We start from the raw sequence: 27,883 nt of genomic DNA, 5'->3' as shown, positions 1-27,883 counted from the left end.
CTTCGTGTCACAGATTCTTGCATTCAATCATTGTGTATTTCACTGCTTTATCCTGTTCAAGGCTGCCTATTCAGGGTGGATTTGATTTACTGGGCGAAAAGCAGGAAACACTCTGGACAGGTCACCAGTCCACCACAGAGCAAATACACACACACACACACACACATTCACAGCTAGGGAAATTTTAGTAGCTCCAGTTAACCTGACTTTTAGGACTGTGCGAAAAAAACAGAGCATCTGGAGAAAACCCACATGGACACAGGAAGAACACAAAAAGGACCCAAACTGCTCTACCTGGGAATCAAACCCAGGACGATCTTGCTGTGAGGTGACAGTGCGACCCACTGAGTAGCATCATGCCACCCTAGATTCCTGTAGAAATGACTAATTGTAGAAAACATGCTATGACTTCTGTATTCCTCTACCACTTTTCTCTCAGACAGTCCAACCAGTCAACCAGGCAGATGGCATACCTTTTTTTAATGCATTTTCCTCCCGATTTAGCGCACTCAATTTTGTCTTCCGCTGCTGAGAGATACCAGATTGCATCCAAGGAGAGCACATCGCTGTACACGCCGCTTCCAACATGTGCACAGCCCTCCTCTTCTCGCCCCTGCATTCTGCACAGGTGTCTCTTCCGCAAATCAGAGTCCTTACACAGCATATTAAGACCCACCCACCCACACATAGTCCAGCCCCCACCCTGCAGATACGGTGGCCAATTAGTATCTGCTGCAGGCACTGCCAATTATGCCCGCCAGGCCGGTGGCAACAACGAGTTTCCAACCGAGAAGTTCAGAAACTCAGTGCTGGCAGATGGCACTCCTAAGACTCACTAATTACATGTACTTTTTAAAAGTCTGACAAATTATTCTGGATTTGGTAGATAAATAATAAATAATAATGCTAACTGTGAAGTTCGATTGGAAAGGAATCATGGGGTCTGAGGTTTTCATGGTTTCCATTGCCCCCCCATCAACTTTTGAAGTTTCCAGAATGACTCAGATTTACTGGGGGGTGCATCAACAAATAGGATGCCCAGTTTGTGTGTAAGTACTTAACAAGCTTTGGGAATGAACTCGAACACTGACTGTAAGACTGACTGCCCTAACATCGTGCCTGATTTTGCGTCTGAATGAAAGCAAAATACTGCCGTTGCAAGATTTATATTAGTGGCTACACCTAATATTTAATGTTAAAATCAAGTCATTTTCATTTGTGTTCTTACATCGTTTCACACATTGTCAGGATGACCTGTTTAAAAGGCAGGTGAAAACAAATCAAAGAGAACAGTGAAACCACAGTGAGATCTTAGAAGAGCAAGTAAAGAATAGAACAGAATAAAAATTCTTCACCTCCTCCTGATCCAGCATCTGTTTCTTCAGCTTTTCCACCAGCTGACACTGCAAGTTAATCTCATCATCCTGCAGTGGAAAGATGTACAGTGAATAGAGGAAAAAAGTAAGGTATTCGGTGTATTCAAGCAAAAAGATGAAATAAAATAGATCTGAAGAGGTTTACTGTTATTGCAAGGCCACACTTGGATTATATAATGTTTTTGTATGAATTAATTAGAATTAGAACAAAAGTTCCTATACAGCAAGTTGACAGAAGACATTGATTCACTGTCTGGGTTCTTTATTACCAGACTATGTGATTGGATTCCTAGGCAATGAAGTGACTATTACGCTCAGTGAATAATAATTTTACTTTAAGGCAGGACATCTAGACAATAACAACATTAATTACCCTATTCACAGTCAAAACTCTTTTTTAATGAAAATACCACTAAACAGGTCATTTAAACACATTGAGAACAATGTATGTAGTAGATTGGCAACATATAATAATAATCAGTGATGGTTGTCATGATTTAATAGTTTGCTGTTTTTGTGTTATAGATGTAGAACCTAATATATAATTATGGTACCTTATAATAGTACCTTATTATACAAACAATAGTATGTTATTATGGATGTAAAAATGCCTCAGTTTGGCTTAAGAAAAGACGTGCATGTAAACAATAACAAAACTAAATGCGGACATGTTGTTAAGGCAACATAACTATTCTTGCATATTTAATGTACTCAGGCATTATTGTGGCATTATTTTTTATTAGATGGGTTAGCAGGGCTGGGCATATGCAGTAAAAATGTCCACTTAGTGTGGCATGCAAAAGGGGGTGTTATTATTCTGTTAACATACACTGATCAGCCATAACATTAAAACCACCTCCTTGTTTCTACATTTCCTGTCCATTTCATCAGCTCCACTTACCATATAGAAGCACTGTGTAGTTCTACAATTACTGACTGTAGTCCATCTGTTTCTCTGCATGCTTTGTTAGCCTGCTTTTACTCTGTTCTTCAATGGCCAGGACCCCCACTGGACCACTACAGAGCAGGTATTATTTGGGTGGTGGATCATTCTCAAATGTGAAGTTTATATTTTGTAATTATAATGTTTTGCTTTATTTATATCAAATCAACATATTCAGTTACTTCAGACATAGATCTTATTTCAATAGTTCAAGTTATTTATAATGTATAAGTCAGCATTTTATAGAGCTTTAAAAATGTAGACATGATAGTATATATTGATTTCTTAATTTGGTAGTCCAGATCTGGCTAAATGATGTTTTCAGAGGAACGACAGGGTTTATCTAGCCTAGGATACCAGATGGCTAGGACCAGTCCTGTGGATCCTGTGGATGAGTGCAGGATTAGTCAAAATCCAAGTCAGAAAATGCAGCTGCTAACTGGCATGGCTAGGGTTGGTAAGGGGTAAATATGATTGGATGAGAGAGATTCAATGATTGAAGTGAGTTAATGCATATTGCATGAAGCCCATCAATGCTAAAAATCATATTTTTTTATAACAAATAATAAAACTCATCTGTGCCAACTCAAATCTGCTTAGGAATTTCATTTGCACATTCATTTATCACATACCAGGGGTCAATATTTCACTCTCACTTTCAATATTTCACTCTGTAATCACAATCAAAATGAGAGCCGGAGTTATTTCATAAACTCACATATCATAGACAGTAAAATCATTCAGAGGCTCAGGTCATAAATATTTCCATGCAAATTGGTTGCTTGTTCTTTATCTAGAACACATACAGTATGTGTTCACAATTTTCTTCACCTTGTTATCCAGCTGTTTGTAGAGTTTGTGTAGCTCCTCCTCACTGACCGTGACAGGGTTGGAAGATGAATGATTGCTGTCATTGCTGGTGTCATCTAAAGCAGCGTCTTCACATTCCTCAACACATGCACCATCCTGCTCCACCTTAGGTACTGCCTCACCTACAACAGGAACACTGCTATTACAAATACACACATCATACTGTCCCACCACAGGTACTACTGCATGTACAACAGAAATACTGCCATTACACATACACACACCATATCACCTGCAGCAGAGATACTACGTACATGCACCACCCTGCTCCATAGACAAAATAATACCATTACGCAAACATACAGCACCTTTAGGTAACACCACCCTGCTCCACCTCATAAACTACATCTATGATACTACTATTAATGACTACTATTAATTATGATTACATTACTATACTAATAACCAATCAGAACATGGAGCCATCTTCACTTCCCTGACAATAACATTCTGTCTATCTAAAAAGCTCCCTGTCATGTACAGTATCAGCATTGAAATGCAACCTATGCATTGAATCTGCATGTGCTTAAGGTTCATGGCTTGAAAAATCACAGACAGGCTATATTTGTTAGATTATTACATGTTTTGAAAGAGTTAGGTTTAGCTAACTTCCACCAAAACAACTGACTATACCACAAAGCCCAAGATAGATACAGACTACAGTCATCTATCTACTGGGGGACACATGCCCAAAACACACTTAAACACTAGTCCACAACAGTGCAAGCAAAATGCCTTGTTAGGAAATACAAAAAGATCATATTTTTATTCAGACTGAAAGAATGAGACGTTGGTGTCTGTACTAAACATGAGAAACATGATTCTTTCTAAAGGCCTCACCATTACGCCAGCGGTTAAGCTCAGCCTCTAGTTTCTGGATGCTTTCCTTCAAACTCTTGGTCTTCTCTTTCTCCTTTTCATACTTCCTCTTCCACTGCTCTGCTGTCAGCTCCAGATTTACAGAGGCTGTATTCCTTATGGTTTTAGCACTAAAATGTGGGGTAGAGTGTTTGTATGATTGAATTAAAAAAAACATTTTGTTGTTTTGAATTGACATTTCAAAATTTTGTGCATTTAACTGTAAGTGCATTATGAAGGTTGAAACTTTACTCAATTTTGTTTGTTTAATGAGAAGGTTTTTTTTTTATCTGTCTATTATATTAACTTTTTTTTCCATTTGTGTAACACCCTACACCCTATTAAAAAATAGAATGTGCCAAAAGAACAAATAATATTAATACACAGTAAACATTTAAAGCCATTATACCGTTTCCAAAATATATTTCACTGTTGCAGCTGAGCCAGTTTCTAAGAGCACATTATATAATTCTGTTATCTCAGATGGCTGGTTTGGCTGCAGGTTTTTGTACCAGCCAAATTGTTTAGTAGTTTAAGGACCAAGATTAACAAGTAAAGTCCTTTGAGGAAAAGACAAATGTACCAGGTTCATATAAAATATCTAAAGAGTAAAACTGCATTAATTAGCAGTGTCTTTTTCATCAAAATACCACTAAACAGGTCATTTCAACACATTGAAAACAATGTATGTAGTATAATACTATAACATTTAAAAAGTATTTAAATAGAAATCAGTGATGGATTTAATAATGTACTATTTTTGTTTTATAGATGTAGAACCTAATAGATGTTGTTAGGGCAACATAACTATATACATATACATACATATATACAGTGCTCAGCATAAATGAGTACACCCCAACAGATTTGTCAGAAAACCTTTAGTTTCTTTACAGAATCAACATTTTCTATGGGGTACTATACTACAGAATACTCCTACAAATGTGGGCCATTGATTGCAAACAAGATTTGTTCATTTGTACACACAAAAAAGTTATTTTCTCAACAAATTCATTCAAGACCATGTTGCAAAAATGAGTACACCCCAATGAAAGTCTTAGGAGTTTAGACTACAAAATTCTAATTAACATGAATTTAACCACATGTGAGTCTAATTATTCATTAAACAGGTGTCCAGCAGACAGTTGACAGTTAAAAGGGCATTACTTAACAAAGAAAACCCCATCCCATTTCATGCTGTCAGCAGTGGCACCACATGGAAGAGAAATGTCACAAGACCTGAGAAAGAAAATTGTTTCTTTACACAAGAAAGGTGAAGGCTACAAGAAGATCGGCAAAGCTTTACTGATCAGTCAGAATACTGTAGCAAAAGTGATACAAAAATTTAACAAAGATGGAACTGCAACCATCTTACAGAGACGTCCAGGCCATCCACGGATGTTAACACCCAAACAGGAGCGTCTTCTGATGAGAAGTGTTGAAGAAAATCGGCATGCAAGTTCACTGCAGTTAGCTAAAGAGGTAAAAAGGCAAACTGGGGTGACTTTTTCCCATGACACAGTACAGCGTACACTGCAGAAGAATGGCATGCATGGGTATCATCCACGAAGGAAGCCTCTCCTGAAGCCCATGCACAAAAAAGCCCGCCTAGAATTTGCCAGGGCCCATGCTGAAAAAGATGAAGACTACTGGGACTCTATACTCTGGAGTGATGAGACCAAGATAAATGTTTTTGGAACTGATGGCTTCCAAACTGTATGGCGTCGCAAAGGTGAGGAGTACAAAGAAGAATGCATGGTGCCTACAGTGAAACATGGTGGTGGCAGTGTCCTTATGTGGGGCTGCATGAGTGCTGCTGGTGTTGGGGAGCTGCATTTCATCGATGGTATCATGAATTCACAGATGTGCTGCTCTATATTGAAGGACAAGATGCTACCATCACTTCATGCCCTTGGTTGTCATGCACTTTTCCAACATGACAATGATCCAAAACACACATCTAAGGCCACTGTTGCATTTCTGAAGAAGAACAGGGTGTAAGTGAATCAGTATGTCTCCTGATCTGAACCCAATCAAACACCTATGGGGAATTCTGAAGACACAGGTTGAGCATCACTCTCCATCCAGCATCCAGGCTCTAAAAGAGGTCGTTCTTGAAGAATTGAAAAAGATAGACGTTGCAATTTGTCGCCAACTTGTTCATTCCATGATTAGAAGACTTAATGCTGTCCATAAAAATCATAGTGGTCATATAAAATACTAGATGTAGTACTTTTTGATGTGGGGTGTATTCATTTTTGCATCAACTCATTTGAGTAAAACTGAATATTTTGTAATCTAAGTTATATTATTAACCTTACTTTTATGTTATGGGTTAAAGAAATGTTCTATGAAACTCAGTCTTGTCAAAATTTAGAAAATTGTTCCTGTGTTCAGTGAGATATTGATTAAAATCTTACTTTTCAAAGGGGGTGTACTCATTTATGCTGAGCACTGTATATATATATATACACATATACTGTATATACAGTATAATCATATGTATACATAACTCAACCAAACCAAATATATGCTAACTGCAAAGCCACATTTTCAAAATCCCTGTTCTGTTACCGCTGTCCAAACATGAGTGTAGATTTGGTCTCAGCCTCATTGAAAGAAGAAGGACTGCAGCAGATAAACATTGTAGTTCTGCAGTTTCCTCCTAATGAGTCTTGGAGGATTCTTGTCATCTTACTGTCCCGGTATGGCACATGGGTTTTCTGCTCACATAGGGGTCAGAAAGAAAGGCCATTTAAAACCATGTTAGAGTTTAGAGTGGTCTTGTTCACGATATTAGTGCAGTGTACTGAGAAATGAATTTATTGATTTATTGAGACTTTTTTGGTTTATGTTGCTGAGCTCACCGTTCCCTCTGCCAGAGCTGATATCACGTTTCCCAGTGCAGACAGAGATTTGTTGATGTTTTTCGCCTCATCCAGGACTGACCCCTCAGCTCCTGTTTTACTTACCTTGAAGAAAGCAAGACAGCAGGATGAGACGCATTTATAGTGTGACATATGGGTGCAAGGTGCTGAAGAGATTACATAGTTATATTATGACATGGCATCACTATTGTCAATGTAAAGACAAATGATACATCAGCCTAGATCATAGGCAATATGGGTTTTAATGCGTTCCCCCGTTTTTCCTCCCAATCTAGTTGTATCCAATCACCTGATTGCATTTTGCTCCCTTTACTGCTACTGACCTCCACTCTTGACTAACCAGAGCTGTGACTAACACACCCCCTCCAACATGTGCAGTAGCTGACTGCTTTCTTTCACCTGCACGAGGTGAGTTTATATGTTGCACAGTATCGCATACAAAGAGTCTAATCTGCATTAGCCCTTATCTCAGTGCAGGCACAATTAATCAGCCAGCAGAAATCGTAATTGCAGCAGTTATGAAAAATCCCCTCTGGCATTCCCACCCTCAGATGAGCCAATCATTGTATAGAGGCGTAAAGGCGCCCAGACCACCAGTAGCAGAGCTTAGATTAAAACTGAGGAGTTTGAGATATCAGCTCTGATGAAAGAAAATTGGTTTTTATGATTTTTTTCAAATACTTGACTCATGTAGCATATTAGAATCCTATTAGCATTAACTATTATCAGGATAATTTATTGTATTTTGCATTGAACTTTTTTTTTCATTTATTTATTTAGCAACTGCTTTAACCAGATCAGAGGTGGCATTGTGGTGGGTCTGCTGCAGTAACACATTCTGAAAAGAGTTCTGATATATAGCAAAGCATTACTCTCCTACCCATTCATTTATTCACTTACATCCAGGGGAATATTAGAGCAGTCAGCTGCTGGAATGCTTAATGGAGGTGGGAGAAACCAAGGTACCCAGAAGAACAGAAACATACAAAAAAGCTGTGCTGACTTCAAACCAGTAGTGTCCTTATTTTTATTGTTTTCTTGGTGCTAAATGCCTATTGAACACATAAAATAAATTTTACCCTACAATTTAGGGGGTTTAATTTGTTTTGCACTTTCTTTAAATTGCGAGTGAAGGGATTTGTATACAAGAGCTGTACTAGGTACTACACATACAAAATACCTGCCTTATCAATTGCACCACCTTTACACTTCAAATTTACTAAAAGGGGTACATAAATAAATATAATAAAATAGAATAATACAAATTAAATAAATAAAATAATTTTATAATTATTATAATAATTTTATACAAAATAAATAATATAAAATAATAATATAAATACAGTATAATAAATAGGGGTATAAAGCTTATAAGTCTGAGACCACTAGTAAAAAAATTATTTTTTGCATCAGAGTTTTGCCACACTTACTTAAAGACCAAAGAAAATCAAGCAGTATTGACTGTCTAGTCCTAAACCCTATTGATCATTTATGGGGCAATTAAAGACATCAAAAGCCAAGCATTCAGAAACAACACAGACTGCTCTATTGAATATGGTGAAATCATGGTGGGATACGATGTAATTTTAGATTTTCATGGCGTCCATGTCAGCTTGGGTGCATGCTGTCAATACAGTAAAAGAGCAAACAGACCAAATACTAACACATTTTAAAATGTAATTTTTAACTTTTCACTTAAATTGTTAGGCTATTTATATGTTTTGTAATGAAAACATTGTATGAAATTCAGTGCACAGTAGAAGCATTTTTACAGTAGCACTACTACAAAAACACACATAATAATGAGTCAAAACATTAGAACCACCCCCACAAATCCACATGGCATTGTGTTTTTTAAAACAATTGTATATGTCATGATCAGGGATATATTAATTGTTGGGGTGATGAAATGAAATGTAGCAGATATGATGGCATAAAGACCTGTGTGACTAATCGTTATGAAAAGACTACTGGGTTGAATTAGACTACTTGGTTGAATTAAATCCGAATCAACAATGGGTGCAGCAATGGGACAGTTGTGGCCTAGTGGTTAAGGTACTGGACTAGTAACCTAAAGGTTGCAAAGCCCCACTTCTGAAAGGTCAGACTATTCTGTGTCTGTGTTACAGCCAAAGTGCCTATGCTAACTCCTGTCCTCTGCTGAAAGAACCTTCAATGGGTAAGCAAGCATGGAAAATAGTCCTTATAGAAATGGAGAAAGGTTGGCTGAAAGGTTGAACACATTAGGTGGATTGTCCTGATGTTTTGACTCATTCCTTGTTTATAAATGTGACACCACAATGCTAAAGATAATCTTACCTTTTCACTCCCAGCTAAGTCTACTAGGTAGAGTTTGCCACAAAGTTTTTGTTCTGTCTCCACATGTTCTTTTTTGATATTTATGAGGAATATGCTGTGGCTCCTAGAACTGTACTCATTCATATCTGAAATAGCAGATTACATGAAATTACTAATCATGAAGTAAAAACTGACTGATGTCAAAGTTTACTACATGGCCACCTGAATATAATGCTATATGCTTGCATTTCATTCCAAAACCATGGGAATTCCCAGAATGTCTATCCCACATGTCTATTGTTGCTTCCATCAGTGTTGTAAGGCATTTTAATACAAACATGACTGTTACTTGTGGTTACTTTTTTCATTCACATAGGCCATCATGCAGAAAGACGGTTACCATGAAGCTTTGAGGACAAGTTCACTATAGAAATACATTGTATGTTTGATATGTTTAATTCCCTTTAACAGAACTTAAGATCCATAGATCATTATTTTTTCTTTCAGCAAAATGTATAGTTGGCTCTATACATCAGGCCTCTTATTATATCAGGTTGCCTGGCAGAGATGGGTGACATATTTCTCCATAATATTTATTTTCATTGTTTCAAAGTCCAATAAATGTTTGCTTTACACTTTTCCAGACAGCACTTGGCATTGTGCATACACATTATATGTGTATGAGACTTGCTTAGGAATAAAAACCCAATTCATAACACTTTTGACAAACAGTTTTAAGGCTTATGTTTTTTGAAGGCAGTTTGATATTCAGTAGCGCTGAAAAGAAAGTACTTTACATGCTTACTGCCTTCGATCTTTTGCTCACATTTTGTAAGTAAGTAACTTACAGCCTTGGAGCTAAACTGTTGTTGCTACTTAATGTTTCCTCTTTACAAAAGCATTCAAATCTGGTTTGTGTAGCTAGCAGGGCAGACATTTGGTGAACTGACATTCTACTATAGTGCCATCTAAAATTTAACGAGCTTTTTATTACAACCTATTACACATCCAGCGTTTGTCTGCACGACTAATTGCTTGATTTTATGAAACTGATAGGTGTGGCTAAAATAGACTACCCACTTTTTACAAATGTTGTCCATATAATTTTGGTCATGTAGTGTATATGAAGATCTATGTTAGCTGACAGGATGTTCATGATGGAACACTTACTGGTTACTGCGACATGGCGGTTAGATTTCCCTTCATCTATCACATCCATCATTTCATCGGGACTGGAAACAAAGCGCTCTGTACAGCCCTGTCTCACACCAATACACACACAGACACACATGCACACACACATACAAATGCACAATCGTACAAACATTAACAGAGGTCTGAGTGATAAGTTCTACTTGACAATGAATTTCTTTACAACCGAACAGTAGTGAGTAGACTGTATCTGACAGCTGTAGACTTTGTACATTTATCTTTGTTCACACTGCTCGAGCGTTTCATCTGCAGAAGAGACATTTGCAGTCTTACAATATATGTCTGTTTATAGGCAATATATCTGACTTAACACAGCAAAGCTTGTTGTTTTTATTATTATACAAAAGTAACTTCAATTTAAAATGGCAGAGCATCTCTCATTCAGTCTTATCTCAACAAATGGGACAACATAAGAAACATTAGCTTCTGCTTAAAATTACTCATTTTTATAGCCCAGTTTATACAAAACCCAGGTTCAATATACAGTAGACCCTTGACTTACGAATGTAATTGGTTCTGAAGGGCTGTTCTTAAGTCAAAATGTTCGTTAGTTAAACCTATTTTTCCCATGAGAAATAAAAATAGAATTAATCCATGCCAGACCTCCCAAACCCCCCCTTACCTAACCTTTCTAATGTCTTAAATGGTCTTTTTTGTTATAAATACAAGTATATTTTCCCTTAATCTTAAATTATAGAATAGACATTACTGTAATAAACAATAATAAACAACAATACACAGTAGTACTGTACTGTACATAAAAAACACACATAACTTTTCAGTACAGTATGTGTGCTGTACCATACACCATAATACATTTCCTTCTTTTTTTATAAAATTTATCTACCAGAAACACAATAACTCTCATATTTCTCTATTATTTCCCTCTTTATTTCAATAGTGTTGTATTTTGTAGGTGTAATTGCACGAAAGAAAGAATACTTTACTTCCTTCTTCTCTCTTACTCACTGTCCCCTCTGTCTGATACACAGTGACACCTACTGGCAGGAGTAATTATACAACAACAAATAGTAATAGATTCATTTTCTCACCGCTACGCTTTCTCAGCACCTTATTTGGGGACATTTTAGTATTGAATTTTACAAAATATAAAGAAAACACCGTCCGCTGTCCGAATGTTTACTCACTGTATATATATATATATATATATATATATATACAGTGTATCACAAAAGTGAGTACACCCCTCACATTTCTGCAGATATTTAAGTATATCTTTTCATGGGACAACACTGACAAAATGACACTTTGACACAATGAAAAGTAGTCTGTGTGCAGCTTATATAACAGTGTACATTTATTCTTCCCTCAAAATAACTCAATATACAGCCATTAATGTCTAAACCACCGGCAACAAAAGTGAGTACACCCCTAAGAGACTACACCAAATTGAGCACTGCTTGTAATTTTCCCTCCAAAATGTCATGTGATTTGTTAGTGTTACTAGGTCTCAGGTGTGCATAGGGAGCAGGTGTGTTCAATTTAGTAGTACAGCTCTCACACTCTCTCATACTGGTCACTGAAAGTTCCAACATGGCACCTCATGGCAAAGAACTGTCTGAGGATCTTAAAAGACGAATTGTTGCGCTACATGAAGATGGCCAAGGCTACAAGAAGATTGCCAACACCCTGAAACTGAGCTGCAGCACAGTGGCCAAGATCATCCAGCGTTTTAAAAGAGCAGGGTCCACTCAGAACAGACCTCGCGTTGGTCGTCCAAAGAAGCTGAGTGCACGTGCTCAGCGTCACATCCAACTGCTGTCTTTGAAAGATAGGCGCAGGAGTGCTGTCAGCATTGCTGCAGAGATTGAAAAGGTGGGGGGTCAGCCTGTCAGTGCTCAGACCATACGCCGCACACTACATCAAATTGGTCTGCATGGCTGTCACCCCAGAAGGAAGCCTCTTCTGAAGTCTCTACACAAGAAAGCCCGCAAACAGTTTGCTGAAGACATGTCAACAAAGGACACGGATTACTGGAACCATGTCCTATGGTCTGATGAGACCAAGAATAATTTGTTTGGTTCAGATGGTCTCAAGCATGTGTGGCAGCAATCAGGTGAGGAGTACAAAGATAAGTGTGTCATGCCTACAGTCAAGCATGGTGGTGGGAATGCCATGGTCTGGGGCTGCATGAGTGCAGCAGGTGTTGGGGAGTTACATTTCATTGAGGGACACATGAACTCCAATATGTACTGTGAAATACTGAAGCAGAGCATGATCCCCTCCCTCCGGAAACTGGGTCGCAGGGCAGTGTTCCAGCATGATAATGACCCCAAACACACCTCTAATACGACCACTGCTTTATTGAAGAGGCTGAGGGTAAAGGTGATGGACTGGCCAAGCATGTCTCCAGACCTAAACCCAATAGAACATCTTTGGGGCATCCTCAAGCGGAAGGTGGAGGAGCGCAAAGTCTCGAATATCCGCCAGCTCCGTGATGTCGTCATGGAGGAGTGGAAAAGCATTCCAGTGGCAACCTGTGAAGCTCTGGTAAACTCCATGCCCAGGAGAGTTAAGGCAGTTCTGGGAAATAATGGTGGCCACACAAAATATTGACACTTCAGGAACTTTCACTAAGGGGTGTACTCACTTTTGTTGCCGGTGGTTTAGACATTAATGGCTGTATATTGAGTTATTTTGAGGGAAGAATAAATTTACACTGTTATATAAGCTGCACACAGACTACTTTTCATTGTGTCAAAGTGTCATTTTGTCAGTGTTGTCCCATGAAAAGATATACTTAAATATCTGCAGAAATGTGAGGGGTGTACTCACTTTTGTGATACACTGTATATATATGAGAGAGAGAGAGAGAGAGAGAGAGATGCTCAGAGTCAACTTGTTCGTGACGTCACGTGTTTCACGAATTTCGGTTCGTAATCCGAAATTTGTTCGTACATTAAGTTGAAAAAGATCACTCGTAACCCAAAATGTTCTTATAGTAAACACTTCGTAACTCAAGGGTCTTTGTGTATCAGCTGGTGGTTTATTTTCTACTTTTTATGAGTCTCTGAGTGATTTATAGGTGATTATATATACATTAAGTGACTACCATTCCTAGAAGCATTTTCTTCTTTGATATGCACTTTCTCCCATTTTCCTCCCGCACTCAGTTTGTCTTCCGCTGCTGAGAGATTCCCGATTGCATCTGAGGAGAGCACGTCGCTGTACACGCCTCTTCCGACACGTGTACAGCCCTCCTCTTCTCGTCCCTGCATTCTGCACTGGCATCTTTTCAGTTAATCAGGGTCCTTATACAGCATATGAAGACCCACCCACCCACACATAGTCCCGCCCCCACCCTGCAGATACAGTGGCCAATTAGTATCTGCCACAGGCACTGCCAATTATGCCCACCAGATGGTGCCTAGCAGGCCGGTGGTAACACCGAGATTCAAACCGAGGAGTTAAGAATCTTGGTGCTGGTGTGCTATCGGAATATCCCACTGCGCCACCTGGGCACTTTAGAAGATAACATTGCACAAATGGCTGCCTCTCTATTTCTAAATCAGTCAAATTTGCAGCCATTTCTCCAAGTGAAATGTCTTTTACTGACTACAAACTGAGCAGTAGAAATAACACTCCCAGACACTTTAATAGGAATACCTGTACATCTGTTTATTTTGTTCATCATCTGCCATTCATGTGAAAGAGCAATGCCCAAAACCATAAAAACACTGGTCAAGAACTGGAATTAATTAACTTTCACTGTAAGAGGATAGATTATTGGTGCCAGATGGGCTGCTTTGAGCAGAAATGTCAGAAACTGCTGATAAGTCCTGTGGTTTCTCCACAAATCAGTCTCTAGAGCGTACACACAGACTGAGAGAAAGAGCAAGATAACTCAAATAACCAGGGCTCTACTAAATGTGCTTTATTTCACAGACCTCGTATTTCAAAAATCACAGATTTCACAGATTTTTTAAGAAAAGTGCCACAATTAATAGCAGTAATTTAATTACACTCATAAATTGAATGATAGAATAAATGGAAGCTACAATACACAGCACAGCCTAATTTAAAAGTTGAATGTAAACCTATATCAACAAGCGACAGTTCAAGGCTCCGTGTCAAATACGAAACACTCTTCTCTGCTTCCACAGAATTGGTTGGGAGTTTTCAGTTACCCTAGTAGTGTTTTTAGCTGCTTTACACTTCAACATCTTGGACATAACCAATTTGAATAACTAAATTGCCGTAGGATTGCTAGTGTAACAGACCTTTCTGTGGTGTAGTGTGCTGACAATGTTTGATGTATGTGTTTACGCATTGCGTGCATTCTGTCCCTTTGGAGTTTCCATAGTCAATGGAAAAGTGTGCTTCTCTACACATGTGATCATCTCTCTGTAGTCTGTGCTGCACCTCAAAAGAACAAGCCAGTAAAGTATTATGCTCCCGATAGTATGTATAGTTAATTTCTTTCTTTATAAACTCAGCAAACTCTATTGACGCTGGGTAACACTAGGACCGCCTCATAAGGCAAATTAACCAGTAAATGTGAGGCACTTGAATGCTAAACTCATGAAAATGTTAAATCACTGAACACAAACCTCAAATGTAAAATTTCGCAGCAAATTGCATATTACAAAACAGCATATTACAGGAAACAGCTCATTACTCAATTAGGTAGGGCCTTACAAATAATTCATCTTTACATCCACCAAACAAACAAACAAGAAAGTAAAATGCATGGCACATCACACATATATACATACATATATATATATATATATATATATCTTCTTCTTCCTCTGCCTTTGTCCCGTTCGGTAATTAGACACAATAATTTAACTCTATTTGGCACCCTGAGAAAGGAATTCAGTGAAAGGGCACTGCATCTAACTCAGCTCTCTCTCTCTATGTTGTTTTCATTATTACATAACATACAACTTTAATGCAACACAGTCAAGCAACATCAGCTCTTATTCTTTATATCTTACCTTGACATATGGGACTCTGTTCTTATCCTCATGCACTGACAAGTTGGTTTTGCTCACTGAAATAAAGACAATTAAATTGTTACCATTCTCAGAATGTCTCCCTGAGACTTTCAGGACAATACAACTGCTAATTAATAAGAAATAATAAAGCAGGTGCAGAAAATGAGAATAACTTTTCAGAGAAAAGGAAGGACATCTTTTAAACAAACAACAAGGTGACAGAAAAGCAGGAGACAACAAGGCATAATCAGGCTTCAGTGTAACGGAATACATTCCTTGGATAAATTTTTAATATTGGAGACCGATGATAAATCTACACAATCTACCTAACTGTCACGCTGTCAACACAAATATTTATCAAACTCCAGTGTTCTGCAGGATTCAGGACAGACGGGGATAAAATTAACATTTTGATTTCTAGTGTCTGTCTCTGTCTCAGGGTTTTCCCATATACTACAGAGTATCACTGAGTTTTGGTGTTTTAGCTCAACAGTCGATAACAAATGTTTAAAATTAGTGACATAAAATAAATAATATGCTTTTTATTGTTGGGGCAACGATTTAAGAAAGGCATTTTTCTGTTCCAACATGACTGTGCCTGTTCTCACAAAGCAAGGTCCAACAAGACAAGTTTGGTGTAGAGGTACTTCACTGGACTGCATGGTGCCCTGGCCATAACCACATTGAACCACTGTGGGATTAATCGAAATGGTAATTGCCTGGTCTTTGCCACTGAATAGGCATAATCTAATGCAGACACACTCCAAAAGCTTGTGAAAAACGTTTCAAGAAGAACAGAGACTGTAATAGCTATGACATGCCAGTAGTTTTTCTTTGGGATACCTACAAGTCAGATTACAACAAACCTTTGGCCAAATAGTGTAAGCCTCTGTAGAATTCTCTCTTTCTCTCTTTTTACTTGTCTAAAATAATTTCAAGACTGCCTGGCTGCCTCTGTGTTTTATTCTGTCACAACACATTATGTCAACGTTCTGACCATAATTTTAAACACCCCCCTCTTACTCCCACTCGAATGTGTCTTCAAAATTTTTTTCTCACCATCAAGCAGGTCTCGAATTTTATCCATGTAGATTTCAAAATAGGAAACCTGTAGAGAAGAAAATTGGGGATAATTTTAGTTATATGGCGCATAAAAACAATAAGACATTGTAAACTGTGGACAGCCAGTTATATATAAGGGGAAGTAACAGGGCATGAAAAAACACAGGAAAAAACAAAAGCACACTGATGTGTTGCCATGGTAATAGTGATGCTAATGTTACAATAAAAATCTCATTTATTATTTTTCAGTTTTATTTATTAGCTTTTTCAGACAATACAAAAATAATGATTCAGTTTACATATTACAGCAATTAAAAATGTCTTGTACAATAAGACGAGAACATTTAAGCGTAAATATAAGTATGCAATGTGGCTACATTTTCCTGAGAATTAAACAATTAAATGCAAGATAACTAGGTACACACAGAACACTGGCCTGTTTCATATTAATGCCACCCCTGTATATTACCTCAAACAATAACACCCTGATAATTAACAAAGGATAAAAAGTAAATAGCTGCATCTACAACATATCTAATGCAGGTAGAGGCTAGACAAAAGGATTAAGAAGTCACTTTGTGTAACTAATGGACTACAGGCAAGGCAAGTTTATTTGTATAGCACCTTTCATACACAGTGGCAATTCAAAGTGCTTTACATAAGGAAGAAAAAATTAATTAAAAGCATTAAAACATTCCTGAGATCTAAAACCTCAGAAAGACTTCTTGCAAACATTTAGTTACAATTAAGAACATGAAATTCAAACAAGAGAGATAAAAAAATTAAGGACATGAAAAATTAAAAGAAAATATTGTAAAGTATAACCTACAATTTAGGAAATATGAAATTAAAACAAGAGAGATAAAAAATTAAGAACATGAAAACTAAAAGAAAATATAGTAAAATATACACTACAATTTAGAAGAGCATGAAAAACTAAAAGAAATATGGTAATACAGGTGCTCCACATATCTAAGAAAGGGCTCTCAAGTGTTCCTACATTTAGAGAGGGTGCCTCTCACTGTGCTTTGGATTTTTTTGGCTAGGCCGTTTCCACCAAAAGTTGTAAAGGCAACTTTTCATGTGCTTATGCACAGGATGTTAAGATATCTGAAAGAAATCAAACACCTCGACGACCATCTTTACACATACTTGAGCAATATAAAGATTAGTTAGTCCAATGTTAATGTGCTTTACACCACTTTGGCCACTTGCTTTGGCATCTAGTGTACTCAGTATTATTAAATGATGAAATAAAAATAAATACAAATAAAATTAAATAAAACTTGAATAACCTTTAATTAACAAAATAAGTGTTACAATTACCTTAATGTGAAATTCCAGGTTTTCATCCATGGCAAAGATATAGTTGAAAATGTCATCAGCAATCCTAGGAATAATGCCCATTCCGTCTGGATCATGCAGCATTCCCTTAATAAAGAAATATGGAAAATAACAGAATAAAAGGGTTACCAGCCATGCTGAAAGCTCAAAACATAAAATATATGTTTACAAAATGTGCTGACTTTTTACCTCCATGGTGTGGGTTTTGCCAGAGGATGTTTGTCCATATGCAAATATGGTGCCATTGTATCCATCTAGCACATCTAAAGTAAAGAAAAAAACATAATCTTTGACAAATTTCCCATTTGTATGACTGATGCACATTTAATTCACTACACTATCATTGTATTGCAGTGCTTTTCTGCACAGATGGGTCAGCTTTCTCCACTGCCCTCTGTCTCGAGACATTTGTAGCAGACTAGCCCCTGATAATGTAATCCATGTTGTGATGTCAATCCAGCTTATTCTAGGTCTTCCTCATCTACTAAATCCTTTCACATGTCCTGTCATAAAACTGCCTTCAATGTTGTCATGTGGGGGCCTCATTACATGCCCGACATAACGTAACTTATGGAACTTAATGTGGTTCAGCAGCTCCTTTTCTGTTCTGTCCATCTTGAATTGCACTTGTGATTCAGGAACCTACTATTACCTAATTTTACAAACCCCATTTCCAGAAAAGTTGGAACGTTTTGTAAAACACAATCAAAAAAAAGAATCTGTTTTTTGTTACTTCTCTTAAAACTTTATTTAACTTGATCATCACCTCCTGTCACTGTCTGTAAGGAGTTTACCATGTTCTCCCAATGTTTGTGTGATTTTCCTTGTAATTTCGGTAACAATTATTTTTTCAGGGGTTTCAAAAAATATGAAAATATGTTGGGTCAAAATTATACATGTAGCAACGTAGCTTATGTATTTAATTTAAGGCGGTTGTAGCCTAGTCGTCAAGATATTGGACATAGTAGGTCACAAGCCTCACCACTGTCAGGTTGGTCCCTTGAGCAAGGCCCTTAACCCTTAATTACTGTATTCTGTCACAGTACTGTAAGTCACTTTGGATAAAAGCATCTGCTAAATGCTGAAAATGTAATGTTATTGCGTTTAACTTATATGATGTCATTTACCTTGTGATTTTGAGGCTGGTAACTTCAACTTTACACTTTATGCTGACAGAAAAGTTGTTAGGATGGTCAGATGTAATCCAAGAACCACCAAATACAGGTCAGCTATAAATTACAAGCTGCTGGACACATGACTATCCACAGTCAAGCACATTTTAAATCACTATAAGCTTACAGGCTGATGCACAAGGTAAAAGCCTCTGCTTCAAAATGAGCACTTTAAAGCATGACTTTATTACATGGATGGAAACAAATTCTGGGGGAGAGTTTGTGGTCAGATGTGACAAATATTAAGTATACAAGAAACTTACTGTTACTGAATCCTACAAGCATCTGACAAAGGTAAAGGATATATAACCAAATATTATTTATTTATTAGGATTTTACCGTCATGTTTTACACACTTTGGTTACATTAATGACGATAGTTACTGACGATAATGACGATAGTTACTCATTACACAAATTTCATCAATTCACAAGTTTAATGTCAAACACAGTCATGGACAATTTAGTATCTCCAATTCACCTCATTTGCACATCTTTGGACTGTGGGAGGAAACCGAAGCTCCAGGAGAAAATATATGAATATGTACACAGAAAGGATCCAAAATGCTCCATCTGGGATTTAAACCCAGGGCCTTCTTGTTGGGAGGTGACAGTGCTTCCCACCGAGCCATTGTGCCACCCAACCAAATATTAATTGTGCTGTATGTATCTTTTGACCCAGCAGATTCTGTTATATCTTTTAATAACCAACAATAAGCTTATAAAAACTTAAACTTCTGTAAGTTTTCCAGTCAAAGAAGCATGTGTGACAAAAACAGCAGTTGCAGGATTTATACAAATCCCATAAATGTGATGAGATACATGTCCCCTACAAGTGTATGTGAATCTTCGACCTCAGTTATGTATGCAATAAGAGGTAATCAAAGGTAGGCAAGTACTCTTCTACATTGCAGTGGATCTGTACATAAACTAGCCCCTGGTAATACAAAAGCCTTTTTTATTGCAGAAATCCGATAAAGGATTTTTCCTGATTGCATTTCTAACTGTGTGAAGCAGATCATTGTGTGTGTGTGTGTGTGTGTGTGTGTGTGTGTGAGAGAGAAAAAGAACAGAGCTGTGCTTTAAGCAATATCAGTCAAAAGACAGAGATCTTGAAACAAAGTGAAGAGCAAAGAAAGGTAGCAATAAAACAGAATGACTGTGAATCAGAACAGCAGATCTATACTGAGGTGTATCTCTCTTAGCCAGATGGTCTGTGCACACACACACACAAACACACACACACACACACACACACACATCATCTCATTTCTTATTTCCAGGGTCCTTTCTCTTTTTCGTCTGTTCCCCCTCACTTGCTTCAATGCTGTTCTTGCCTCTGACTAATGCTAGGCAGTACAGGACACACCACACGAGGCTAGACAGAATGCTTCCTGAATATGGACTACAATGTTCCAAATCTTTACAATAGCATATTCTGTTACAATGCATAAAAGTAACATATTTAAAATACATTTAAAACATCAAACGCATGCTCAATATTTTTTCAGGGTAGTTTTGGGGAGGAGGATTTTACGAATCTGTACAGGACACATACAGTATAGAACTATGTAATGTAGTTGTGTTGTACTTCCAACCCCCATAGCTGCCTATCAGAAATTGTTCTCTTAATGCAGTAAAGTATATATGCATACACCAACCAGCATTATGACCACTGACAGGTAGCAAAAACACTGATTATCTCTTCATCACGGCACCTGTTAGTGGGTGGTATATATTAGGCAGCAAGTGAACATTTTATCCTCAACATTGATGTGTTAGAAACATGAGAAATGAACAAGCGTAAGGATTTGAGTGAGTTTGACAGGGGCCAAATTGTGACAGCTAGACGACTGGGTCAGAGCATCTCCAAAACTGCAGCTCTTGTGAGGTGTTCCCGGTCTGCAGTGGTCAGTATCTATCAAAAGTGGTCCAAGGAAGGAACAGTGGTAAACCGACGACAGGGTCATGGGCGGCCAAGGCTCATTGATGCACGTGGGGAGCGTAGGCTGGCACGTGTTGTCAGATCCAACAGACGAGCTACTGTAGCTCAGATTGCTGAAGAAGTTAATGCTGGTTCTGATAGGAAGGTGTCAGAATACACAGTGCATCACAGTTTGTTGCATATGGGGCAGCAAAAGGCGGACCAACACAATATTAGGAAGGTGGTCATAATGTTATGCTTGATCGGTGTATATGTAAAGGCTCAGAAAAATACTGGATATTAATGCTACTAATAAAACAGAAATATTCTAATGCAAATAAACATGGTTTTATTATAAATAATATTGCCATTGATTGTAAAATTAAATACACTATATTGCCAAAAGTATTCACTCACCCATCCAAATCATTGAATTCAGGTGTTCCAATCACTTCCATGGCCACAGGTGTATAAAACCAAGCACCTAGGCATGCAGACTGTTTCTACAAACATTAGTGAAAGGATGGGTCGCTCTCAGGAGCTCAGTGAATTCCAGCGTGGTACCGTGATGCCACCTGTGCAAAGTCCAGTCATGAAATTTCCTCGCTACTAAATATTCCACAGTCAACTGTCAGTGGTATTATAACAAAGTGGAAGTGATTGGAAACGACAGCAACTCAGCCACGAAGTGGTAGCCACGTAAAATGACAGAGCGGGGTCAGTGGATGCTGAGGCATATAGTGCGTAGAGGTCGCCAACTTTCTGCAGAGTCAATCGCTACAGACCTCCAAACTTCATGTGGCCTTTAGATTAGCTCAAGAACAGTGTGTAGAGAGCTTCATGGAATGGGAATCCAGCTGCATCCAAGCCTTACATCACCAAGCGCAATGCAAAGCGTTGGATGCAGTGGTGTAAAGCACGCCACCACTGGACTTCAGAGCAGTGGAGACGTGTTCTCTGGAGTGACGAATAACACTTCTCCATCTGGCAATCCTATGGACGAGTCTGGGTTTGGCGGTTGCCAGGAGAACGGTACTTGTCTTACTGCATTGTGCCAAGTGTAAAGTTTGGTGGAGGGGGGATTATGGTGTGGCGTTGTTTTTCAGGAGTTGGGCTCGGCCCCTTAGTTCCAGTGAAAGAAATTCTTTATGGTTTAACATACCAAGAGATTTTGGACAATTTCATGCTCCCAACTTTGTGGGAACAGTTTGGGGATGGCCCTTTCCTGTTCCAACATGACTGCGCACCAGTGCACAAAGCAAGGTCCACAAAGACATGGATGAGCGAGTTTGGTGTGGAAGAACTTGACTCAACCCGATAGAACACCTTTGGGATGAATTAGAGCGGAGACTGCGAGCCAGGCCTTCTCGTCCAACATCAATGTCTGACCTCAGAAATGCGCTTCTGGAAGAATGGTCAAAAATTCCCATAAATGTCGCTCAGGTGGCACAGTGGTAAAACACATGCTGTTCACCAGAGCTAGATCTCGAATACATTGTATTGAATCTCAGCTCTGCCTTGCCGGCTGAGTGGCTACATGAACAACGATTGGCCTGTTGTTCAGATAAGGGGCGGGACTAAGCCAGATGGGGACTCTCTCTCAGACTAGTGAGATTACGACCTTTGCTGGCTGGTTGGTGGCGCCTGCACGGAGATGGGAAAGGAGTGCTGTAGAGGGTGTGGCCCTCCGTGCACAGCGCTGTACCGCACTGCACTCGTCAAGTGTAAGTGATAAGATGTTCGATTGCTGTGCACGTGTCGGTGGGGGCGTGGAGCAGCCTCGTCCTCCCCAGTCAGTGTGGGGACCAGCATTAGTGAGAGGATGATTGACGGGTAGAAACTGGATGCGCTAAAGTGGGAGAAAAAGGGGAAAAATACAAAAAAGAAAAAAAAATCCCATAAACACACTCCTAAACCTTGTGGAAAGCCTTCCCAGAAGAGTTGAAGCTGTTATAGCTGCAAAGGGTGGGCCGACATCATATTAAACCCTATGGATTAAGAATGGGATGTCACTCAAGTTCATATGTGTGTGAAGGCAGATGAGCGAATGCTTTTGGCAATATAGTGTATATAGCAATCACAGTAAAGAGGCTATGTAGTACTTAAAGTTGTAATTTCCAAAAATGGCCTCACAACAAATTGCTAATGGGATTTTTTCATCTATTTAGACTCTACACTAGAGAACCACTTGAATCAGAAATGCCTAAATAATTTAAAAGTAATCAGATTAGTTTGTTGAGATGAAAAGCTTTTAGTAGCAATGTTGTTCCTTTTTTATAGCTCATATACTGTATATCAGATATAATATGCAAAATAATATGCAAAATTTGCAATTAAACTGAATACCATATAACTTATTTATTAAACCATTTAATAACAAAACCATATCCATAGTACTGAACAACTGACTTTGGCACACTGTTTTGTGAAGAGTTCAATATTCAACAGCCCATGAAGACTTTGCAGCTGTGAAATAGTGAAGCAAGTATGTAAATGAATTCAAAGAGCAATATAATAAATTCCTCCAGGGCTTAGCATAGTTTCTAAAGATCCACTTTAACATTTAGCAGAAAACAGCACACACTTAAACCATAGCTCATGTGTACACACTTACCTTTGACTATCTCCTTGGCACAGCTGTTGTAGACCTGCTCTTGTGTGGTATTGATGGGAAAAACTCGATCAAATACAAAGGATTTACCCTGCAGGAAAGATACAGGTAACGCATTACTATCTAATAATCACAGCTCAGTAAGGCAGAACCACCTTCACTTAATAATCAAGATGAGCAGGTTATTATTGCACAGTTATTTTGTCAATTACATGAGTAAGAGAAAAAAGCATGTCTTAAAAAGAACACATATGAATCCAGAAAAATGAACAAATAAGAACTCATTAATTCATTGTCTGTTTTATCACCGCTTCATCCTATTCAGAGTAATGATGGGTCCAATTCACTGGGTAAGAGGTAGGAAACACCCTGGACAGGTCGCCAATCCATCACAGGGCAAACACAATCCCACACACATACCTAGGGGCCTTTTTTAATGCATTTTCTCCCTATTTTCCTCCCGATTTAGCACACTCAATTTTGTCTTCCGCTGCTACCAGAGATACAAGATTCCATGCACGTGCACCAACACGTGCACAGCCTTCCTCTTCTCGCCCCTGCTTTCTGCACAGGTGTCTCTTCCACCAATCAGGGTCCTTACACAGCGTACGAAGACCCCACCCACTCACACATAGTCCGGCCCCCACCCTGCAGATACGGTGGCCAATTAGTATCTGCTGCAGGCACTGCCAATTATGCCCGCTAGATGACGCCCAGCCGACCTGAGGCAACACCGAGTTTCGAACCAGGGAGTTCAGAAACTCAGTGCTGGTGTGCAAGCGGAATATCCCGCTGCGCCACCTGGGCGCCACCTAGGGGGCTTTTAGTATCTCCAATTAGCTTGACTGCTTGTCTTTGGACTATGGGAGGAAACCAGAGCACCCGGGAGGAAACCCCCGCAGACACAGGGTGAATAAGCAAACTCCACATAGAAAGGACATGGACCGCTCCACCTGCAAAATCAAACACAGGACCTTTTTGCTGTAGAGCAAGAAGCAAAAGCAGAAGCTAAACAGATGGACGGACGGACGGACGGACGGACGGACGGACGGACGGACGGACAGACAGACAGACAGACAGACAGATAGATAAAATGTAAATTTAATCTGCAATTTAAAATGAAAACTATAGAACATCAAGGAGACATACTCTGGGTTCAGCCCAACTACCCAATAATGAGAAAGGTGGATCGGCTGCTCTAAATTGTCAGAAATTATGTTACTAACTAGATTTAATATTTATGTTTATTCTTTTTGTTGAGTTAAATCTCTTTGTGTAATTTGCTCTCTTGGTTATAGTCTTATCTGGCTTTAGGCCAGCATTCCAGAGAGCCTGAGCCAGTATTTCATCATTGGCTTTACAACAGCATTAAGCCATAAGGTGAAAAAGATTAAATGCTCGGTCTGCCCCACAATGATCTGCGTGTTGTTTTTTTATTTTTGTTTTATTGATCTTGATTTTACAGCAATAAATCTGTAGAAATGTTTGATTGTAGCTTCTAAGTGGTGTTTCAAAAAAGCATACAATCTGTTGTCTGTGGGCATGAGCTAGGAAGTGATTGGCTCCCTGAGTGGGAGGGATGGCATCCCTGACTCCTTATGTGACACTCATGCCAATCTGTGAGTTACTGTGTATAGATGAAGAGATACTCATTTTACTCCAATTACAGTTACAATAATTATTTTTTAATTGTAATTGTTTATTATAAGGCATATAAGCTAAAAAACGTTTATCTTCCTTACTAAGCAAGGAGAGCAGATGCTGAGTACTTGCTGCTATATGCTTTTAACCACGAAATCATATTGCGTGCTGAATAAATAATAAATAAACTAGTTCACTTTCACAAGCTGTTATGGGGATGTAAATATGAGCAACATATGTTGAATTTTAGCAGGTGCAATCAAATCAAGTCTTAGAAAAGTCCTTGGTGACATCTCTTACTTATCTATTTCACTGGAGCAAACTGATAGCTCTGTTAAATAGTGGAGAAGAGTTGAGGCTGGTATTGCAGATAAAAGGAGACCGATTTTATCTACATTTTCATACACCGATCAACCATAACATTAAAACCACCTCCTTTTCTACAATCACTGTCCATTTTATCAGCTCCACTTACCATATAGAAGCACTTTGAAGTTCTATAATTACTGACTGTAGTCCATCTGTTTCTCTGCATGCTTTGTTAGCCCCCTTTCATGTTGTTCTTCAATGGTCAGGACTCTCACAGGACCACCACAGAGTAGGTATTATTTGGGTGGTGGATCATTCTCAGCACTGCAGTGACACTGACATGGTGGTGGTGTGTTAGTGTGTGTTGTGCTGGTATGAGTGGATAAGACACAGCAGTGCTGATGGAGTTTTTAAACACCTCACTGTCACTGCTGGACTGAGAATAGTCCACCAACCAAAAATATCCAGCCAACAGCGCCCCGTAGGCAGCGTCCTGTGACCACTGATGAAGGTCTAGAAGATGATCAACTCAAACAGCTGCAATAGATGAGCGATCGTCTCTGACTTTACACCTACAAGGTGGACCAACTAGGTAGGAGTGTCTAATAGAGTGAACAGTGAGTGGACACGGTATTTAAAAACTCCAGCAGCGCTGCTGTGTCTGACCCACTCATACCAGCACAACACACACTAACACACCACCACCATGTCATTGTCACTGCAGTGCTGAGAATGATCCACCACCTAAATAATACCTGCTCTGTGGTGGTCATGTGGGGGTCCTGACCATTGAAGAACAGGGTAAAAGCAGGCTAAAAAGTATGCAGAGAAACAGATGGACTACAGTCAGTAATTGTAGAACTACAAAGTGCTCCTATACGGTAAGTGGAGCTGATAAAATAGACAGTGAGTGTAGAAACAAGGAGGTGGTTTTAATGTTATGGATGACCAGTGTAGTTCTGCATGGGGGACAGGTGTCCACAATCAGGCAATATAATTATGTAGACTAGACTGATCTTGGACTAATATGCTTCTGTCTGGCATTATGGTTACATTTAACAAATATCTATGGTTTAAGTTAACTAACAAAAACTAAAAAAACCTTTCTGTTAGTCTTCATGTTAGTTCTTATAACTCACAGCATTTAAAATCCACCCACACACACACAAACACAAAAACCTGTCGTCTGTGGTTCACACTCATTAAACCCTTACTTCTTTTCCACCAAAAAAGCTGTTCCTGATGGAAAAGCTACAGGGACGTCCCAATATCTGTCTTCTTTATCACCCCCCAGTTTCCACCTCCTAATGTATTAATATATTCATATATGTAGCATCAGTGCATGCTGAGAGCCATGAGAATCCAAATATATACCACACTGACAGACACTGTGTCGATGAGGAGCAATCACACCAAGGCTCTAATTTTTTTAGAGTCTTGAGTATAGAAAAGTATAAACTTGATAATTTATCAACAAAGGTGCAAATGCATTTATTAATAGCAGAGTGATTGACTGTATGAGCACCTTCACATTCTGTTCGTTTTACATGTTTGCTCTAATTAATATGCATTTCAAGAAGTTTCTAGTCTAATTTAAATTAATACCAGATATTAATATAAAGTTCGAACCATGTCATCATTTTAATGAGAACAAGACAAATTGTTTGTTTATTAGGATTTTAACGTCATGTTCTACACTTTGGTTACATTCATGACAGAAACGCAAGGTTATTACACAAGGCTCATCAGTTCACATAATGTTGTATCAAACACAGTCATGGACAATTTAGTATCTCCAATTCACCTCATTTGCATGTCTTTGGACTATGGGAGGAAACCAGAGCACTCGGAGTAAACTCACACAAACACGGGGAGAACATGCACACCTGGTGATCAAACCCAGGACCTTCTTGCTGTGAGTCGACAGTGCTACCCAGTTTTCTTATATGACAAATGGCAAAATAATAAACCCACTGCTTTAAATCCACATGCATCTGCTAATGCCTAGTTCACACTACACGATTTCTGCCCTGATTTTCGCTTGCCGACAGGTCGCCGCCAGATGTGACAGCTCTGAGGAAAAAAGTGTGAAATGTTCAACGAATCGATCCATGCGGCTCACAGATCGCTCACAGACTCACAAATATAGCATGCTACATATATGGACTGAAGTCCTGTAATATAAAAAGTGTTGCGATCAGGTTGTGACTGGCAGTGAGTGCAGAGTCAAACTCCAGCCAAGATACAGGGTGAGGGAAAACCCAGGAAAGGAGTTTAAATATGTGGGGCAGGAGCATAATATCATAATAATGGGTAGCACTGTCGCCTCACAGCAAGAAGGTCCTGGGTTCAATCTTCAGGCGGGGTGGTCCGGGTCCTTTCTGTGCAGAGTTTGCATGTTCTCCCAGTGTCTGC

At 38.8% G+C, this 27,883-nt stretch overlaps 1 protein-coding gene across 1 annotated transcript in view; it reads right to left on the bottom strand.

Annotated features, from left to right (window-relative positions):
• The window catches only part of kif5ab (kinesin family member 5A, b), a 65,657-nt gene that overhangs the window by 20,247 nt on the left and 17,527 nt on the right, over nt 1-27,883 (bottom strand). The window contains exons 2-13 of the mRNA XM_062997469.1: nt 23,522-23,609; nt 18,002-18,075; nt 17,795-17,899; nt 16,466-16,514; nt 15,407-15,462; nt 10,404-10,491; nt 9,255-9,379; nt 6,915-7,019; nt 6,622-6,770; nt 4,030-4,178; nt 3,151-3,311; nt 1,356-1,424 (exon numbers count right to left, since the gene is read on the bottom strand). Coding sequence (XP_062853539.1) covers nt 1,356-1,424; nt 3,151-3,311; nt 4,030-4,178; nt 6,622-6,770; nt 6,915-7,019; nt 9,255-9,379; nt 10,404-10,491; nt 15,407-15,462; nt 16,466-16,514; nt 17,795-17,899; nt 18,002-18,075; nt 23,522-23,609 — 1,218 coding nt within the window. The remainder of the gene's footprint in view (nt 1-1,355; nt 1,425-3,150; nt 3,312-4,029; nt 4,179-6,621; nt 6,771-6,914; nt 7,020-9,254; nt 9,380-10,403; nt 10,492-15,406; nt 15,463-16,465; nt 16,515-17,794; nt 17,900-18,001; nt 18,076-23,521; nt 23,610-27,883) is intronic.

This window comes from Trichomycterus rosablanca, chromosome 6, assembly GCF_030014385.1.
Source record: "Trichomycterus rosablanca isolate fTriRos1 chromosome 6, fTriRos1.hap1, whole genome shotgun sequence".
Taxonomy (NCBI): Eukaryota; Metazoa; Chordata; class Actinopteri; order Siluriformes; family Trichomycteridae; genus Trichomycterus; species Trichomycterus rosablanca.
The sequence above is the reverse complement of the archived record's forward strand: the minus strand, read 5'-3'. Positions and strand labels throughout refer to the sequence as shown.